Raw genomic sequence first — 16,552 nt, 5'->3', positions numbered from 1 at the left:
CCTGAGGTTTCTACCGTTTTTTTTCCCCGTTAAAGGGGTTTTTTTGGGGAGTTTTTCCTTATCCGCTGCGAGGGTCATAAGGACAGAGGGATGTCGTATGCTGTAAAGCCCTGTGAGGCAAATTGTGATTTGTGATATTGGGCTTTATAAATAAAATTGATTGATTGATTGATAAAGCTTAGCTGAGGAGGACGCCAATAATGATTACATCTTGTGCTGTCCCAAGCATGAGCCTCTCATCTACGAATAGATGCACGCTTCCGCTTGTATGGTGTCCCTTTAAGAGGAAATGGCAGGTTTTGTCAGTCCCTTATCATCAAAGAAGAAATGCACCAACATTTAACAATCATACAGGAAGAAATCAAAGACAAAAAAAGACACTGCACCAGTTCCACTGAGACAAAGTGTGGATAAACTAAAGTCATGATTTTAAAACGCACAACTAGTGCGTCTTTTGCAGTTCTTGGTGCCCATATATCCATTGTAATTAACTGATGATTACTTAAGTAGCTATGCTGAGTATGAAAATACTACAACATGACATTATTGTTCTGTCCATGTAGGTTGGTGTCGTTTACTAAAGTGGCATAGTGAGAATAGCACCTTTATAGCTGCAAACAAGTCCTAGTTGTCATTAGCTTAATTCAGCTAACCTATAAATAAAGTAATTTCCTGTAGGTTTCACTTCTGTTGAGTTCTTGTGCAGTCCTCTTTCTGCTTCATCACCACATACACAGCACTGTAATGCTCTGCTGTTATTCTCTCCAGGGAGAATGGCTAAGTGCATGTGCACAGCTACCCCTCCTCTCTCTGTCTTGCAGGGCATGCTGACATTTACTCGATATGGCTACGTTGTTTTCCAGTGGTTTAGGTATAGTGACAACTGTGAGCTTGGACTTTTGTTGCAGTGGAGAGGGAGGGAAAGGCCAGATAAAGGGTGGAATGAGAGGAAGACAAAGAGATTTACGGCAAAAAGGTTGAGGCAGAAAACGCCTGAGAAAGCCCTAAACCCTGCACAGCAACCTCAATCACACTGTCACTTGTAATTCCAATAGAGCTGCAACTATTAGTCGAATAATCAGTTAGTAGATTGTAAAGAAAATTAATCGCCAACCATTTTAGTAATTTAGTATTTATTGTTTCCTTTTTCAAGTAAAATTGTCAAACATTCTCTGTTTCTAGTTATTAAATGTGAGAATTGGCTGCTTTTCTTTGATTATGATAGTAAATGAAAAGTCTTCGGGTTTGGACTGTTGGATGGACAAAAGAAGCAATTGGAAGCTCATACTCTGGGCTCTGGGGAAAATGTGATAAGCATTTTTCAGAATTGTTTGACATTTTTATATATATATATATATATGTATAATTAATTGTGAAAATAATCTGCAGTTTAATCAGTAATGAAAATAATCGTTAACACATAAAACCCTTAACCTAAAAGCTGCATTACAGAACACAGCGTGCATCCACTCATGTATTTCCCCAAGGCAGCATTGGAGAAGAGCACCAAATGGCATATTTAGTGTCTTGTGGGCACATCTGCTCTTCATCAGGAGCAACCATTTTATGTATTTCCATCCACTCAATCATGTGTGTAACACAAAGAAAAATGAGGGAGGAACAGGTAAAACCTAATGTGACAGCCTAGCATTCACCAGGACTCATGTAATAGATATTTACTTCATGTGCAAACATCTGCGTATGTGTCTATTTTTAGTATTCAATATAAAATCATTGTAGGCCTAAAAAATATCCATCATAGAGGTTGGGTCAGCTGGAATTCATGTGAGTCACATTGGATTACTATACTGATGATTTTTCATCAGTAAAAAAAATATCAATATGTCCTCAGAAACTTCCTATTTTGTTCCTGCAGCATAATTTACCTAACTGCTGTCCATCTATATGTTCCAAACACATATTTTTTCTAAAACACACCTACATGTGGCTGACTACTAGGGGTGGGAATCTCTGGGCACCTCACGATTCGATAACGATTACGATTCAGGGGCTACGATTCGATTATAAAACGATTATTGATGCATCTTTAATTTATGTATATTGATGCACTTTTTCACAGCACACATTTCTTTTTGTCTCACTGAATAAGCATTCAACACTTGCAATTTTTAAAAACAGTGCATTTGTAATAAGAAACAGTTGAATTTATTTCCATTATATTTTATTAAACATATAAATGGAAATGCTTGCAAACTGGAAAGTTACAACTTCGTTGTATGGAACCAAAGGTAACAACAGGTATCTTAAATCACAAGATAAAATGCGTAGTTAGAGTAACAAATGATTAGGTGGCGACAGACGTCCACGCATCACATGTAACTGCGATCCTACCTGCCTTCAACAGTGAGGCCATGACTTCTGTTTTGGTTTGGTTGTAGAGTGTGAAATAGCGTCGGGATGGGATGGTGTATCTGGGCTCCAGTGTATGCAGCAGTCCTCGAAATCCCTGATTTTCCACGACAGAATAAGGACGCCAATCCTTGGCAATAAATGCCGCGATGGCCTTCGTAATTCGCTTCGCCTTTTCCGATGAGGGTGGCAGCTTTCTAATTGCTTCCTCGATTGTTCTCTGGTCGGTAGCGACACTGGTTGCCGCAGCAACAACAGCCTGCCGTCTCCCTGACTCCTCCGTCAGGTGGAATCGAGTTACATGGCTTCTCATGTTTGTTGTGTTGCCAAAGTATTTTATTTTAGCACGACACAGCTTACATATAACGTGGCTCTTGTCCAGTTCGCTTCCGCCGTCAACGTTGTAGAAGGAGCTGTTAAATTAGAAGGAGCTGTTCGGATCTCACGGCGAGGTGGGTGGCGGTCAGCCATGTTTGTTTTCCTCTGTGCGCGTGTCGGCGTGTCTGCTCCAGGTGCGCATCCCAAAGTGTCCCGGAGATGACACGTACCGCGCTTCTTAGTTCCGCATTATTTAGAACCTTCTGTATTACTCTAATTAACAGATTTAAATAATCGAAATTTGGACGTTTGTGAATCGATTCAGATTCGTCCACATCCGAATCGCGATGCATCTAAGATTCGGAAATTTCCCCCACCCCTACTGACTACACTGCTTTGTACACCTGTTTTTTAGTATTTGATGCTAAAGAGCATCTGTCTCTGTAGTTTGCAAATGAGCGACCATCTACTGTATGCGTGACATGCACGGACATGACAAAACAGAGATTGTAAATATTGATTTTTTTTTAAAGGGCATCAGTATAAGAAAAGAAGTGTAAACTGTTTAATCAGACATACTGTAGCATTGCTCCTCTTAGCGTAAGTCTGAGAGAAATCTCTGCCTAAGAGTGAGAAAGTGTCCTCTAAATGCACAGTTCATATTTGGTGACTGCCAGGTTTTTCTCACACAAGAAGACAAGAAGTTTAAATTTTCATCCAGTGTGCTGATTTTTATGTCTGCTCAGAATTGGATACCTCAAACAGAAGCATGCAGTGAAGCATATTGTTTACACCAGGGGCCATATTCACAAAGGATCTTATCTTACCGCTAACCGTTCTCAACTCAGATCTTTCTCTTAAAGGCTAGTGTGTAGGATTTAGTAGCATCTAGACTTGAGGTTGCAGAACTGAAACTTTTCCCGTGTGCCAAGCATGTAGAGGAACTACAGCAGCCGGTGCAGAAACACAGATGGCTCTATCTAGAGCCAGTGTTTTATTTGTCTTTTCTTGGGTACTGTAGAAACAACATGGTGGACTTCATGGAAGAGGACCTACTCCGTATGTAGATCTAAACGGCTCACTCTAAGGTAATGAAAACAGGATTGTTATTTTCAGGTGATTATAAACTAATGAAAACATAGTTCTGAATATTATATACCATTTCTGCCAACAGATGGTTCTAGATCCTACACACCATACCTTTAAGGGCTATTCACAAAGCTGCTGAGAGCAACTTTTAGTGAGGAACAAATTAAATAAAATTATTTAATATAAAATTAGTAGATAGCTAAATCAATATAAAAATTGACTTCCTAAGTATATTACATTTGGCAGTCATTTTTTTCCAGCTGACAACTTGAGCTTTGTGAATTACTCTTAGACCAAAAACACAGGAGTCCTAAGGTTAGGACTAAGGAGTTATACTTAGCCTTAAGGATGTTTTGTGAATACGGCCTCAGATGAATATCCAGTGCTTTTTTAAGAATTTGATGGAGATCTGTTATTGATGTCAAATGTTATCAGCTAATCAAAAGAATGCAACTGAAACTGATGGATAGCAGTAAACTGAACTGACTCTAAATCTTTTCATTATTATTTTGATGTTTTGAACATTTCTGTTTCCTACCTCTCACCCTGCACTGTGTGATTTCTTAATAAAGTTTTGAAGTTATTTTTAGCCTCCGGTTTTTAGCTGTCAGAGACAGGAGAGATGAGCCAAATATCTTTTACGCTGTCTCCCACCATCAGAGAGATTTTATTTTAAGCTTCTCTTTTGTAAAATGCTGTGATGCCAAGGACAGGTGCTGCATCATTCATGAATGGGAAGGAACTGTTATTTATGGGATCCAGAGTATGTTTTTTGCTGTGAACCTTGTTATTTGTGCATTTTGATCACACTAATTAATTTGGTAATGTTGCAGCAACTGTTCCATATTTTTCCCCGTGTGAATCTGAAATTGTTTCAGTGAGTGTGTGTGTTGCTAAATAAGGGTTAAAAATGTGTCAAATGAGGTGTACGTGTGTGAAGTCAGTCAGAGTTTAATTATGAAGTGTGAACTGCCTGCTCCCATCACCTTCTTACCGCCCTTAGCATGTATGAATTTGAATGTCTTTACATACATGTGCATGTGTGTATTTTGTCTATACACGTGTGTATTCATTCATTCATGCATTCTTTTTTTATTTTTGTGTCATACCAAATTATTGGCCCGTCCAACATTGGGATTTCATTTCATCATTGTTCAAACTCTTCCAGTTCAGTATAACATGACATGCTGTCTATGTGGGTTAATTTTTTCTACACACATGCATCTACTGTATACTTTTGTCACTGTGTCTCATCAGTGTATCAGTGTGTATGTGTGTGTGTGACCTGAATTTGTGTGTGTGCTGTAGGGTGTCGGGCGCGATGGCTAATGCCTCCCCAGACCTGGACAACGCGGAAGCCCAGCGCCAGCTCAACAACAATAATCGACCAAGCAGCTCGGGATTCTGGGAGACGGAGTGTACCAGCTCCAAGCTGTTCGAGTGCTCCCGCATCAAGGCCCTGGCAGGTCAGAGGTCATGCACGAGCTCACACACATCCATACAGACTCACACACTACAAACACGCCTGCATCAGTAGATGTATAAATACACCTACATCAAGGCATGGTGTTGATTCTTAGATGTTTTTTTTTTTTAGTAAAAAAATGTGTTAATATGTTTGTTAATATGTTAACACTAGTGTTAATATGTTTTAATGGCAAAGAAGTGCTAAATTATTAATAATAGTAAAGCATCTCACAAGATAAGCACAATTTGATTTAATGCTAGTGTTACCTTATTCTATTTGGGATAATATTTGTCTTGATATTCTCCTAACTGTCTCCCCTTTCCCCTTCCCTTGACGTCAAGCTGATTCTTTGATTTCCCTCAGATGAACGAGATGCAGTGCAGAAGAAGACATTTACCAAGTGGGTTAACTCCCATCTGGCCAGAGTGTCCTGTCGCATATCTGACCTCTACAACGACCTGAGGGATGGATACATGCTCACCAGACTGCTGGAGGTCCTCAGTGGAGAGCTGCTGGTGGGAATACACACATTATAGCAAATCATAATGGGCTGTTTATCAATTTTTCTGTCTCTCTGTATTGATCTGTCATAGGTTGTGAAGTGTAAAGGTGCTGTGTTTCTGAACATCAATAAATTATTTCAAAATGTGCTGTGTTACATAGCTACTTCACTCAATAGCTTGTTGTTTATTTTTGAAAATATTATAGCATTAGCCACTGCATCACCGCATATACACATTTGTTTTCTCCTTTACTTCACTGAGGAGGATAAATATGAGAAATTATTTTTCTCTGAACCTTTCAGTCTTTGTGCTGTTTCCAAATTCTCAAAGCTTTAGCCCTGTGTTGTTTTCTTTAAGTACATTTAAAGTGAATACCAAACTGATGGCTCCATATATTGTTTGGCAAAAATGATCTTTGTTCACAATCCCTCTGATTCCCACACAGCCGAGGCCTACACGTGGTCGTATGCGGATCCATTGCCTGGAGAATGTTGACAAAGCCCTCCAGTTTCTTAAAGAACAGAGGGTTCACCTGGAAAATGTTGGTTCCCATGACATTGTTGATGGAAACCACCGTCTCACCCTGGGCCTTATGTGGACCATCATCCTACGCTTCCAGGTAACATTGTTAAGATTATTGTATGAAATTTTATTACAACTCAGTGACAGAGTGGCTAGATGTTAAAAGTGTTAACCTAGTATCTTCTTTTTGGCAATTAGCAAAAAAAAATAAAAAAATTCTGATTTCTCAAGTCATATGTATGACTTTCGTTTTCTCTTTTTAATATCCACATTTAGGAAATTCTGATTTAAGTAATTGTTTAAATAAGATTTAAATCATGGTTGATTTGGCAACAGCCGTGGTTTGTTTCCCACACGTTCATTTTGGGCAAAGACGGAACTAAAAGTTCAACTTCAGTGTTCATTGTGCTGGCTCTAAAAGTTCCTCTGCAGCAGCTGCTCCTCTCATCCATCGATCTGATCTGTTCAGCTCTGATTGGAATGACTGATGAAACACCCACCCCACGACTCAAATCTTTACAAACTGCTGCTGAGGAAAATTGAACCCATGAAGAGTTCTGCCTGCACTGTGTTCACAAACCTGCACAAACCACTGAATTTAGAAACGGGACATAGACTGACACACAAGGACAAACAGGCAAGAAAAAAAAAAACATAAACACCCCTTCGGTGTCAGCTACTGCCACACAAAAATTCTAAGGGACAAAATACATGGGACACGGTGTGGTGCAGCATGCGAGCTGTGGCATGTCTACAGCAGAGTGCCACCATTATAATCAACTGAAGCTGCTACACTGATCATGGAAGTCATGTTTGCCTGTGTGGGTACCGTGCTGCTTAACGTTTTTCACGGCTGGCCTATTTATCTTTTCTACAGTAAAAACTATGTAGAATTGAGTATTAAAAAAAAAGAGTACAAGGAGAACAGTCTGTTTAAAAATTATAAAAATAAATTTTTCGTTGTACCAGAGACAATGTAAAGCAGCAGAGGATTTTATACTGCGCAAAAACATACACAACAGCAGGACATCATAAAGTTGGGTACCTTGCTGAGGCTGATCTCACTGTGGCTGGTCGTTGTTGTTGCTTTACTCCCCGCAATATTCAAAAGTGATTTGTGGTAAAAAAAAAAATAAAAAAAATAAGGAAACTGACCACGTCTTGTTTAGTTATTATGATCGCAATCAGCACTAACCTTTGTGACAAATACACTGGGTTTCTTGTGACTGCTTCACAATCAAAGCTATGCCCTGTTTTGCAAGTTGAACACTTTTAATGTGAAGCAGCAGTAGATGGAAATGTCCAGTTTGCATTTTGAGTAACGTTAAGATATGCTTTGCAGTATTTTCCTAAAAAACACTGTATAGACTCATACAAATGTTATCACTCTCCATTATCACACCCACTAGAAGTTTGTGTAGAAGTTTGTATTCATATGTAGAGACGGTCTTCTGCATAGATTTTTTTTATTTTCATCTTAGTTTCTGTGTTCAGGACGTTCATGGGTGTGTACCCTCACAGCACTCAGTTGAGGTCAGGGCTTTTTAAAAAGGTAGCAACCAGGTGCCAGCTGGCATTCAAGAGATACAGTGCCACAAAAACACAAATATACTTATGTGAAACGCCCAACAAGAGTGAATCTGAGGTTGACTTTTACTTTCACTTTTGTTAGCAAGTGTATTTACAAATAGCAACCAACAATCCTGCATAGTATACCTTTGATACAGCTCTGATTTGGCACCTGGAGAGTGGAAGCTGGATAACATGCTATGTTGTGTGAGTAGCAGCAATCTGAAACCAGCACTAGGATAAAAACTGCTATATCGAGAGGTACTTATGGAGTTTAAATATGAAATGGCTATTGCTGAAAAAAAGTCTACCATAGATAGTATCAAAAACAGGGTTTATTTCATGAAAATCATAAGGATTATAACTGTAAGCCTGGTAGAGGTCTGATATCAGCAATATCTCTTGGGGGTTTCTAGCTAATAAAAGTACACTAGACAAAAAGCAAAATTATGGACTGACTAACGAATATTTGATTCTTCCCATGGGATACTAAGGCTTAAAAGTGAGCTTCTTTATAAGTGTATTGAGAAGCTGGCACGTGTTCCCATGTTACTTACTGAAGCACAAGGATGCTGTAATCAGCAGTGGCTTCATTTAGGATGAGCTGCCAGCGGTTCTGTTTGGGGGAGGCTGTCACAACTGCGGCATCATCAGTGTGCGACAGCGACAGCAGTGTTTGGTGGATAAAGCCTGAATGTCACTCAGGGCTCAGAGGCTTAGAGGTAGCAGTCGCCTTCCAGTCTGCTCTTGAACAAGGACGCACACACACACACACATACACACACACACACACACACATATATATACCTACACTGCACTCGCTCTCTTGCATACACACTCCATCAGTCAGACTGTCTGTCTAGTCACACACGCACACACTCACATCTTAACATGCACATACTATCACACAAACTCACACACGCTCATACACAGGTTTCCATGCCTTAGCAGCAGTGATACAGGATCAGTTCCTGCCATGTAAGTACAGCAGAAGCCCACGGCTCCTCTTTATTATGCTTCAGTGCTACAGTGTGGCTTTAGAACAAAATGCTTGTTTAGCATTATTCAGACCCTTCTGTAACATTCACGGTGCACAGCCGTCTTGTAGCTGTCTCCTGGGACTAAGTATTGTCATGCTAAGCCTGGCAACCTACCGCAAAGCACAATTAACAGCACTGCTAGCAGACTTAGTATGGTGAGTGACCCTCTGCAGGCCAGGCTAATGAGGCAAAGAGGATGAATGTTCTGTGCATGCAATGTGCAAGGTGTGATGTTCACCGTTGAAACCTAGTTTGTGGTGAACATTACTGACATGTAAGTGTGCATGTCAGAGTTTGTAGTCATTTTTTTTGGCATCATGAAATCACTCCATGCATTGACCTATGTGTGTTTTTCTTCCAAAAATCCCAGTTAAGTTGCACAAGTGAATTCTCACAAGGTTTGTGTGGTTTTTTTGCAGCTGCTAAACCTGCACAAATAAGATAAAAAGAAATCTTGTCATTCTCAAAGCACCTGCAAAGGGTGAAATAATAATGTGCACACATTTGCTGCAAAATCATCCCCTTTCTGTACAAATAAGCCTCATTGTAAAAACAGTCCAAATCACAAAGATCAGTACTAATAGCCACATGCAATAACAGTGAAATTATGAGCTTCTTCAGAGGGTTAGCCATACTTGAAGTACACTGACAGACACTCAAATACTGTTTCTCTCTGTCACATTCTCTGTTTGCCAGCGGTTTCAAGGAATGCCTCTTCACCTCGCCGGTCAGGATCTGAAGCTCGCCATCTGAAAGTTTCAGTTTTGTTTTTTCTCTCTGCCAGTACTTTGCCTACTGTATAAATGTTGCCTAAAGCCTACATAGCAAATGCCGAATAGCGTAATATTATCGGAACTTTAGATGTGAGAGATAGTGGTTGCAAGTGATTAGCAATTCATGGTGCTATCAGCTACCGCAATCCATTCTTTGTAATTTGCCCCTTAGTATTTCATTTGAATTACATGTTGTTACATAACTAGTCAAGTAGACTGTATAGAAAGAAACACAGTTTAAGAGTAAAAATGGTCTACAGAATTATTTAATAGCTGTAGTACATCAATAATTAAGACAGTTAACAGGCTTGGTAGCATGCTTGATAGGTAATTCAGCAATGCCTGTTTCATTTTGTGTAGTTTGGAGTCTAGCTAAACATCTATAATTGTACACTTTGGGCTATAGTAGTGTTAGCTGACTGCTAGCTCTGTGAGCTTGGCTGTTGTCCCGCTCTCCTGCTCCCAAGAGCCACCAGTCGATGGTCTCGTCAATTTTGCATGCCCTGAGAAAGAGGAGCAGTGCAGAAGACTGGTGTTTGTGTGTGTGTGTGTGTGTGTGCGTGTGTATGTGTGTGTGTGTGTGTGTGTGTGTTTGAGAGAGAGAGAGAGAGAGAGAGAGAGAGAGAGAGAGAGAGTAATTATAAAAGAAGTGAGGATGGGGGAAAGGATGGTTGGCTGATGGGAAACAACAAGCACTGATGTTGTGGTAATTAAGCAATGGGTGGGGCCAAACTTTGACATTCAGTCAGTGTTCACCATCAGGGAGGTTTGCTCAAAGTTTCAGATGATTATCAAAGTTTAAAATAAGGTCAAAATAGAAATCCGTTTTTTCAGTTTACATACCACACTCTTTCATGCTGTCCTTATCATTTGTCTCTGTTCACAGGCTGCCTTTTATAATCCTTTATGCTATGTCATTCTTACTGTTTATTGTCATATCAGCCTTCTGACACACCTGCTTTGTTTGTCATTATTAAAACAGGCATTTATTTTGAGAGAAAAAAAATCTTAAATGACAACCTGGTAAAAAGCCTTTTGAGGTAAGGGGACAAAACAGATGAAAAAAATACACATATTATCAAGGAACAAGAAAGAAAGATGCAATAATGGGGTTTGAACAGAGAAAAGCCACTAAATTATTACAAATGAATCAAATAATGACACACACAAAGCTGTACAGCGCACACAGGAACTCAAAAGTAGATGTAATTATCAGATTTTTTGGGGGGATGTTTCAAACTCGCATGGCACCAAGTATACAAATCAGTCTAAACATATTTGTACATGCAGCTAATGTGAAGATGGTGTAACGATGGCATAATTAAACATAAAATGAAAAATCATAATCATATTGGACATGATTAAATGAGAAAATCTCACTTCTATCTCCTAGTAAGAGCAGTTCATCACATTTTCTTTCACAAAATGTGTTTTACATTCCTCTGCTGAAGGAGGTGATGTATGTACACTTCCCTAAAATCTGAGATTAAAACATACACTGGGCAAACTAGATTGGGTACATTACTAAAACGAAAGCCAGTCACTGTCTAATAAAGGAAACACATATCGATGGGGGAACAGACTCAACACCAGCAGAGAAACCTGAAATCATCCGCACAGAGCGGACTTGTCAGGACAGAGAGCAGAGTTTGCATTAGTATAGTGGAAGTTTTGACAGCAAACATGGAAGAGTGTGCAGTTTTTGAATGTAAAATGAAGCTTCCTTCCATTATCTACCAAAATTGTAGATATTATTGCATGTTTCATAACCACTAACATTGTGTCAGCCACTGCCAGTTAGCCTAAAAGCTAACATAAACAAATAAAAGATGCTAACTACACTAACCATGCTGATACTTCTGCTAGTAGCCAATTTTGGTGCACAGCCGACTCCTTTGTTCCTGAGTCTGGGTCTGACTGAGGTTCAAACATTTATGGCTGAATTTCTCTGATGTTTCCTCTAACGATAACTCTAGCCATCTTGATGCACACTGCTCTTTTACCCATCAACCTAGTGCAAGCAGTGCTGGAGACAGCAGAAAGCGAAACCTACGGCAAGCAACGGTGGTAGGCGGGGCATAGGTTCTCATTGAGGGCGAAAGAGAAGATCTGCTTCTGCCTCCAGCCCCTTTTTAAGAATTTTTTTTTTTACTTTTTATGTGACGATGAAAGACCATCTTAAAAACACATTAATTACAGCAGAGTAATTTTTTGTACTTCTAAACATGTCTAGAGGGGAACTGCTGTGAATAATAACAGTAGGATGGAGAATTGTCCAGGTTTGGCTGAGATTTATGTTAGTTGAGAGGTTTCCAGTTATCTTTCCCTATTGCACTATGTCTCTCCTCATCTCCACCTCTTTTCCCCTTTCCTCCCTTCCTCTGTGGTGAATGTGAGAGTTTGCTTTGTCCAGTCAGCAGGTAGGACCAAACCACTGCAGTAACTGCACACAAGCAGAAAGAGTGAGAGACAGAAATAAAGGGAGAGGGAAAGAGAAAGAAGGGAGAGGATTGACAGGCATAGGAAGAGGTAATCCTAATGTATTTACAGAACCATTCACAAATAATAACAGACTGTTATTATTTGCAGTGACTTTAATTATAGTGTTGTATATGGTTGGCTGAATGTCCTTGTGTTGTGTGGAGTGTGTGTGGGGGGGTGTGTTAGCTCACCTCGAACACTGCCAGCGCACTTGCTGTTTACGGTGAGTCTGACTGGAAACATATTGATGCAGCTTGACTGCATATTTGACAAGATTTATAGATTCAGATTTTATCTGAATGCAAAAAATTAATGTGACACGGTTAAAAGGTAGTTCGTATATGTATTATTGCTCAATATTTTATACATTGCCTGTGGGTTTCTCTGGCACATTGTCTTCACAATGTTGTCTTTCCTGAACTTTTTTAGTTCATTGACAGCAAAGAAAGAATAACTGAGTTACAGCAGACACACTTGACATCGTAAACCATACTACTAGTATTTTCAACTTAAAGGCGTAAAAACACACTGCAAGTTTATTTTCTGTTTTCCTCATGTTATCTCCCATTTCACAGCGGCTATTTTAATGATCAATCCATTGTTGATATATATTTAATGAATACACTAATTCAATCCATCTGTGTGTCAAATATAATGACAAATATTCATCAAGTTTTTCTCAAGTTACCAGCCTATAGCGATGCCTTAAAATTGTCTTTCTTACTCCCCCAACAAAAATATTTAATCTACAATGATATGAAACATTGGAAAGGTCTCTGCTTCTTATTTGTGAAGCTATGATCGGTTAGTATTTGGTATATTTGAATGTTAAACAACTAAAATGATAAATAATATCAGTATTGGATTAAGTTTCATTGTTCAGAAATAATGACATTGGAGACAACCAAAGAAAAACATAATCAGCAGTTCATCTGTGATACATTTAAATGACAAATCTTTACAGTAGTTTATACATTGTTTATATATTGATTATAATGTCTCTGCTGCTTAAATAACATCTCATGCTAGTTTTAAATTGTGATCTTATCTCAGGATAAAAGACAGTCAGTTGATTTTAGCATAATCCCCAAACCTCATCTGGTCTCTGTGGGCGACTGTGAGCATTTGTGTTTATGTGTACCTTCTGTGCATCATTTAGCATAGGATTTGTATTTGTGTATTTATATGCAAGACTGTGTATGTGTGTGCAACATTGTGCCTAACGACATGGGTAGCAGCTGATTCAAGGGTGTCATGTCCCCAATTACATTGGATCATGTCACTGTGATGTTATCGGTTGAATGGCTGTCACTGTCACCTATCATCAGGCGTTGTAATGGCTGTGCACTTCCTTGCACTGAAATCCTCAGCTTGTATTGCTCTTGTCTGTTTTTACTGTTAATGCTTTTTCACTGTGTGTTCCTTTGAGGTTTCAGGAATACTGTGAGGTTGGGCTGCACCCGACTCTTAATTGTATTTGTCGAATCAGATTGGGCTGTTCAATACGAATATTTGTCTGTTCGTTCCTTTTAACATATTGAGTTTGAGTGTTTGAACAGGGTTCTAAAAGGTGTTCAGTCTGACAGTAACATTCATGTTATACAGTAAACAAGCCAAGTTAGCCCTCTGAGCCAATGCATGCTAGCTATGCTTACAATGAATTAGAACAGACAAAAACATTTTATTGCTGACACTTGATATCAACATACGCCAGAGATTATATTGTGTTAAGTTGTTGTGGGCTGTAAATTCCCCACCTAAAGCAAAAGGCAGAATTTTTTTTTTTATCTTGGAGCCTGACTGGGCAAAGCCTCTATTTCTCTGGGTAGCTGCCTATGTCTCACTCATCCTGGGTCTGGGTCTGCAGCTGCCTGTACCCAAAAGCAGAATGAAAGCGAGGAGAGCTCACTCTGCAGCTAAATCTAGGCACTGAAATGCCCCCAGAAGTACACTGCACACTGACCAACCCCAAAAAAAAAAAAAAAAGAAAATAATGGAGAGTCTCGGTCAACTGAGGATTCGAATCTTCGACACTGCCCTACTGTCAGGCAGTGTGACTCTGACCTTTGTTCTAAACTGGTTCCAGACCGCTACGTTGCTGTCCCAAAATCTTTTGTACAAGTGATTAAAATATGGCTGCTGTTGCCAAAAACTTTCAGTATGATACCTTGAGGACCAAAAGTAACCCTATGAACATGTGCCTCCTACCTTCTATCCATACAACGTGCATAGCACAGACAGTACTCTTAAATGCAGGCCCAGTTTGTTGACTCACTGCTGTGTCAAGCTCTTGCTATATTTCTTCTTCACCAGTGATGCACAGGGAAGTCTGTACCTTGTTTATCATCCATAGAACGGGTTGCATGCCAACATTTTCAGAAAAGAACAGGCTGGAGGGAGAGTCTCTCTCAATAGCATATTAGCTATCATTGAGTCCTTGTCAGGCAAGAGCAGGGGTGTAGTGCTGCCGGAGTGCACTGCAACGACGCTCTGCCATGTTTTTTCTCCCAAGTGGGGATTAGAATATATACTGTTTACATAATCCAGTTGAAATTCATATATATATTTTTAATTGCTTCAAAATCCAATCGTCACTAAAGCGTATATCATTGAAGAGAGACAATAAAAACAAATGGAATGCTCAAAGTTGTCATATTGATAATTAAGTTGTGTTGATTGATTCACATCGCCAACTCATGCACTGAGTAAACATGCAAGAAAACATTCCACCTTAAAAGTTAAAACATCCTTTCATTTTATAGTTATAGTTGACTAATGTATGAAAAACATGGAGTGAATAGTGGTTACATAAGCTTCAAACCCAGCCACAACTTACCCTGTTTCTAGCTCCACCTTTTAGTACTGGATCTGTGTGTTAGGAACCTCAACAGAGGGGTGACAAAAAATTGGGATTGTAAGGAACACTTCAAATGATACCATCCACAGCTTTCACAATAGAAATGGAGAAATAGCTGTTCTAACATGTACTGAACTGAATTGGTGGAAATGAGGCTCTTGTGGTTGTTTACCTGGTTGGAGAATTCACTTAGCCAATCAGAGCCTTTGTGGGCAGGACTTATGTGTATGACACTCACACACTTTGTCACAGTTAGATAAATGCATGTTTACTTAACGTGAATCACAGATCTAATCATTGCTCATGATAGTTAAAGCTGTATACTTATAGACATATAATAAATACAAATGATCTGACTCAGGATTGGTGCATGACTACAGGTAGCTTAATAAGTAAGCTAACTTTGCTAACTAGCTTTTATATGTTAGCCAAACAGCCTCTGTCAGGCTGTGTCCAGAATCACTCCTTAAGTCACTCTTTCACTGCTCACAATTTATCAATTAGTTGTCAACTATATAATTAATCTGCAACTAATTTAAAAATCAATTCATCGTATTATGTAATTTTTAAGAAAAAAATGGTCAAAATTCACTGATTCCAGCTTCTTAAATGTGAATATTTTTTGGTTTTTGTAGTCCTCTATGACAGTTAACTGAATATCTTTGGGTTGTGGAAGACAACCCAAAGATATGAAATTGAAGACATATAAGGATGTCATCTTGGGCTTTGGAAAACAGAAACAGCAGGTGTAGGGGTCTGTGCTACAATGTCTCGCCCACAAACTCTAAAGTGTTGCTTTGCTGTGTTCTTGTTCAGATCCAGGTGATCAAAATAGAGACAGAGGACAACAGAGAAACTCGCTCTGCCAAGGATGCCCTGCTGCTCTGGTGCCAGATGAAGACCGCAGGGTGAGAAATAAAAATACAGGACACTGTATGCTGCAACTGTGAATTTCACGACCATTTATGTAATGTACCAAGTTCTGTATGTTAGTGGGTTGGTGCATCCAAGATGTAAGTAAAGATTTCTCTGTGCTCCAGGTACCCTGAGGTCAACATCCAGAACTTCACCACCTGCTGGAGAGACGGCCTCGCCTTCAATGCCCTCATACACAGACACAGGTTGGTAGAATTTTTAACATTTAATATTTATCATAGCATGCTAACATGTTTGAAAGACAGAGTGGAAAGACATTTAACGGATTTCACCGATTAAGAATTAGAGACGGACAAACATGCCAAATTCTGTTTCATCATCTTGCACCCTCCAGACCTGACCTGATAGAGTTCCACAAGCTGACGCGATCTAATGCAACCCACAACCTCCAGCAAGCCTTTAATATCGCTGAGCAACACCTGGGCCTCACCAAACTCCTGGACCCTGAGGGTGAGAATAAATATTTAACTAGTTTAACTGTTAATGTCAGTTAAATTACATTACATACAGCAATATCCTTATTATATCCATAACTGTGCCAAAAAAGTTTTTTTTTTTTCTTTTTTTTGTCTTCACTGAAATAAATACTTGCCATGTGCCTCCACCTAAAGTCAATCAGATGTTAA

At 39.3% G+C, this 16,552-nt stretch overlaps 1 protein-coding gene across 1 annotated transcript in view; it reads left to right on the top strand.

Annotated features, from left to right (window-relative positions):
- LOC126408979 (spectrin beta chain, non-erythrocytic 4-like) overlaps positions 1-16,552 on the top strand; it is a 119,850-nt gene that overhangs the window by 11,640 nt on the left and 91,658 nt on the right. The window contains exons 2-7 of the mRNA XM_050074822.1: positions 5,086-5,243; positions 5,609-5,760; positions 6,194-6,367; positions 15,807-15,898; positions 16,031-16,111; positions 16,261-16,376. Of these exons, the coding sequence (XP_049930779.1) occupies positions 5,099-5,243; positions 5,609-5,760; positions 6,194-6,367; positions 15,807-15,898; positions 16,031-16,111; positions 16,261-16,376 (760 nt within the window). The 5' untranslated portion in view covers positions 5,086-5,098. The remainder of the gene's footprint in view (positions 1-5,085; positions 5,244-5,608; positions 5,761-6,193; positions 6,368-15,806; positions 15,899-16,030; positions 16,112-16,260; positions 16,377-16,552) is intronic.

The sequence above is a fragment of the Epinephelus moara genome, chromosome 2, assembly GCF_006386435.1.
Source record: "Epinephelus moara isolate mb chromosome 2, YSFRI_EMoa_1.0, whole genome shotgun sequence".
Lineage (NCBI taxonomy): Eukaryota > Metazoa > Chordata > Actinopteri > Perciformes > Serranidae > Epinephelus > Epinephelus moara.
Note: the sequence above shows the minus strand (reverse complement) of the source record. Positions and strands in the feature narration are given on the sequence as shown.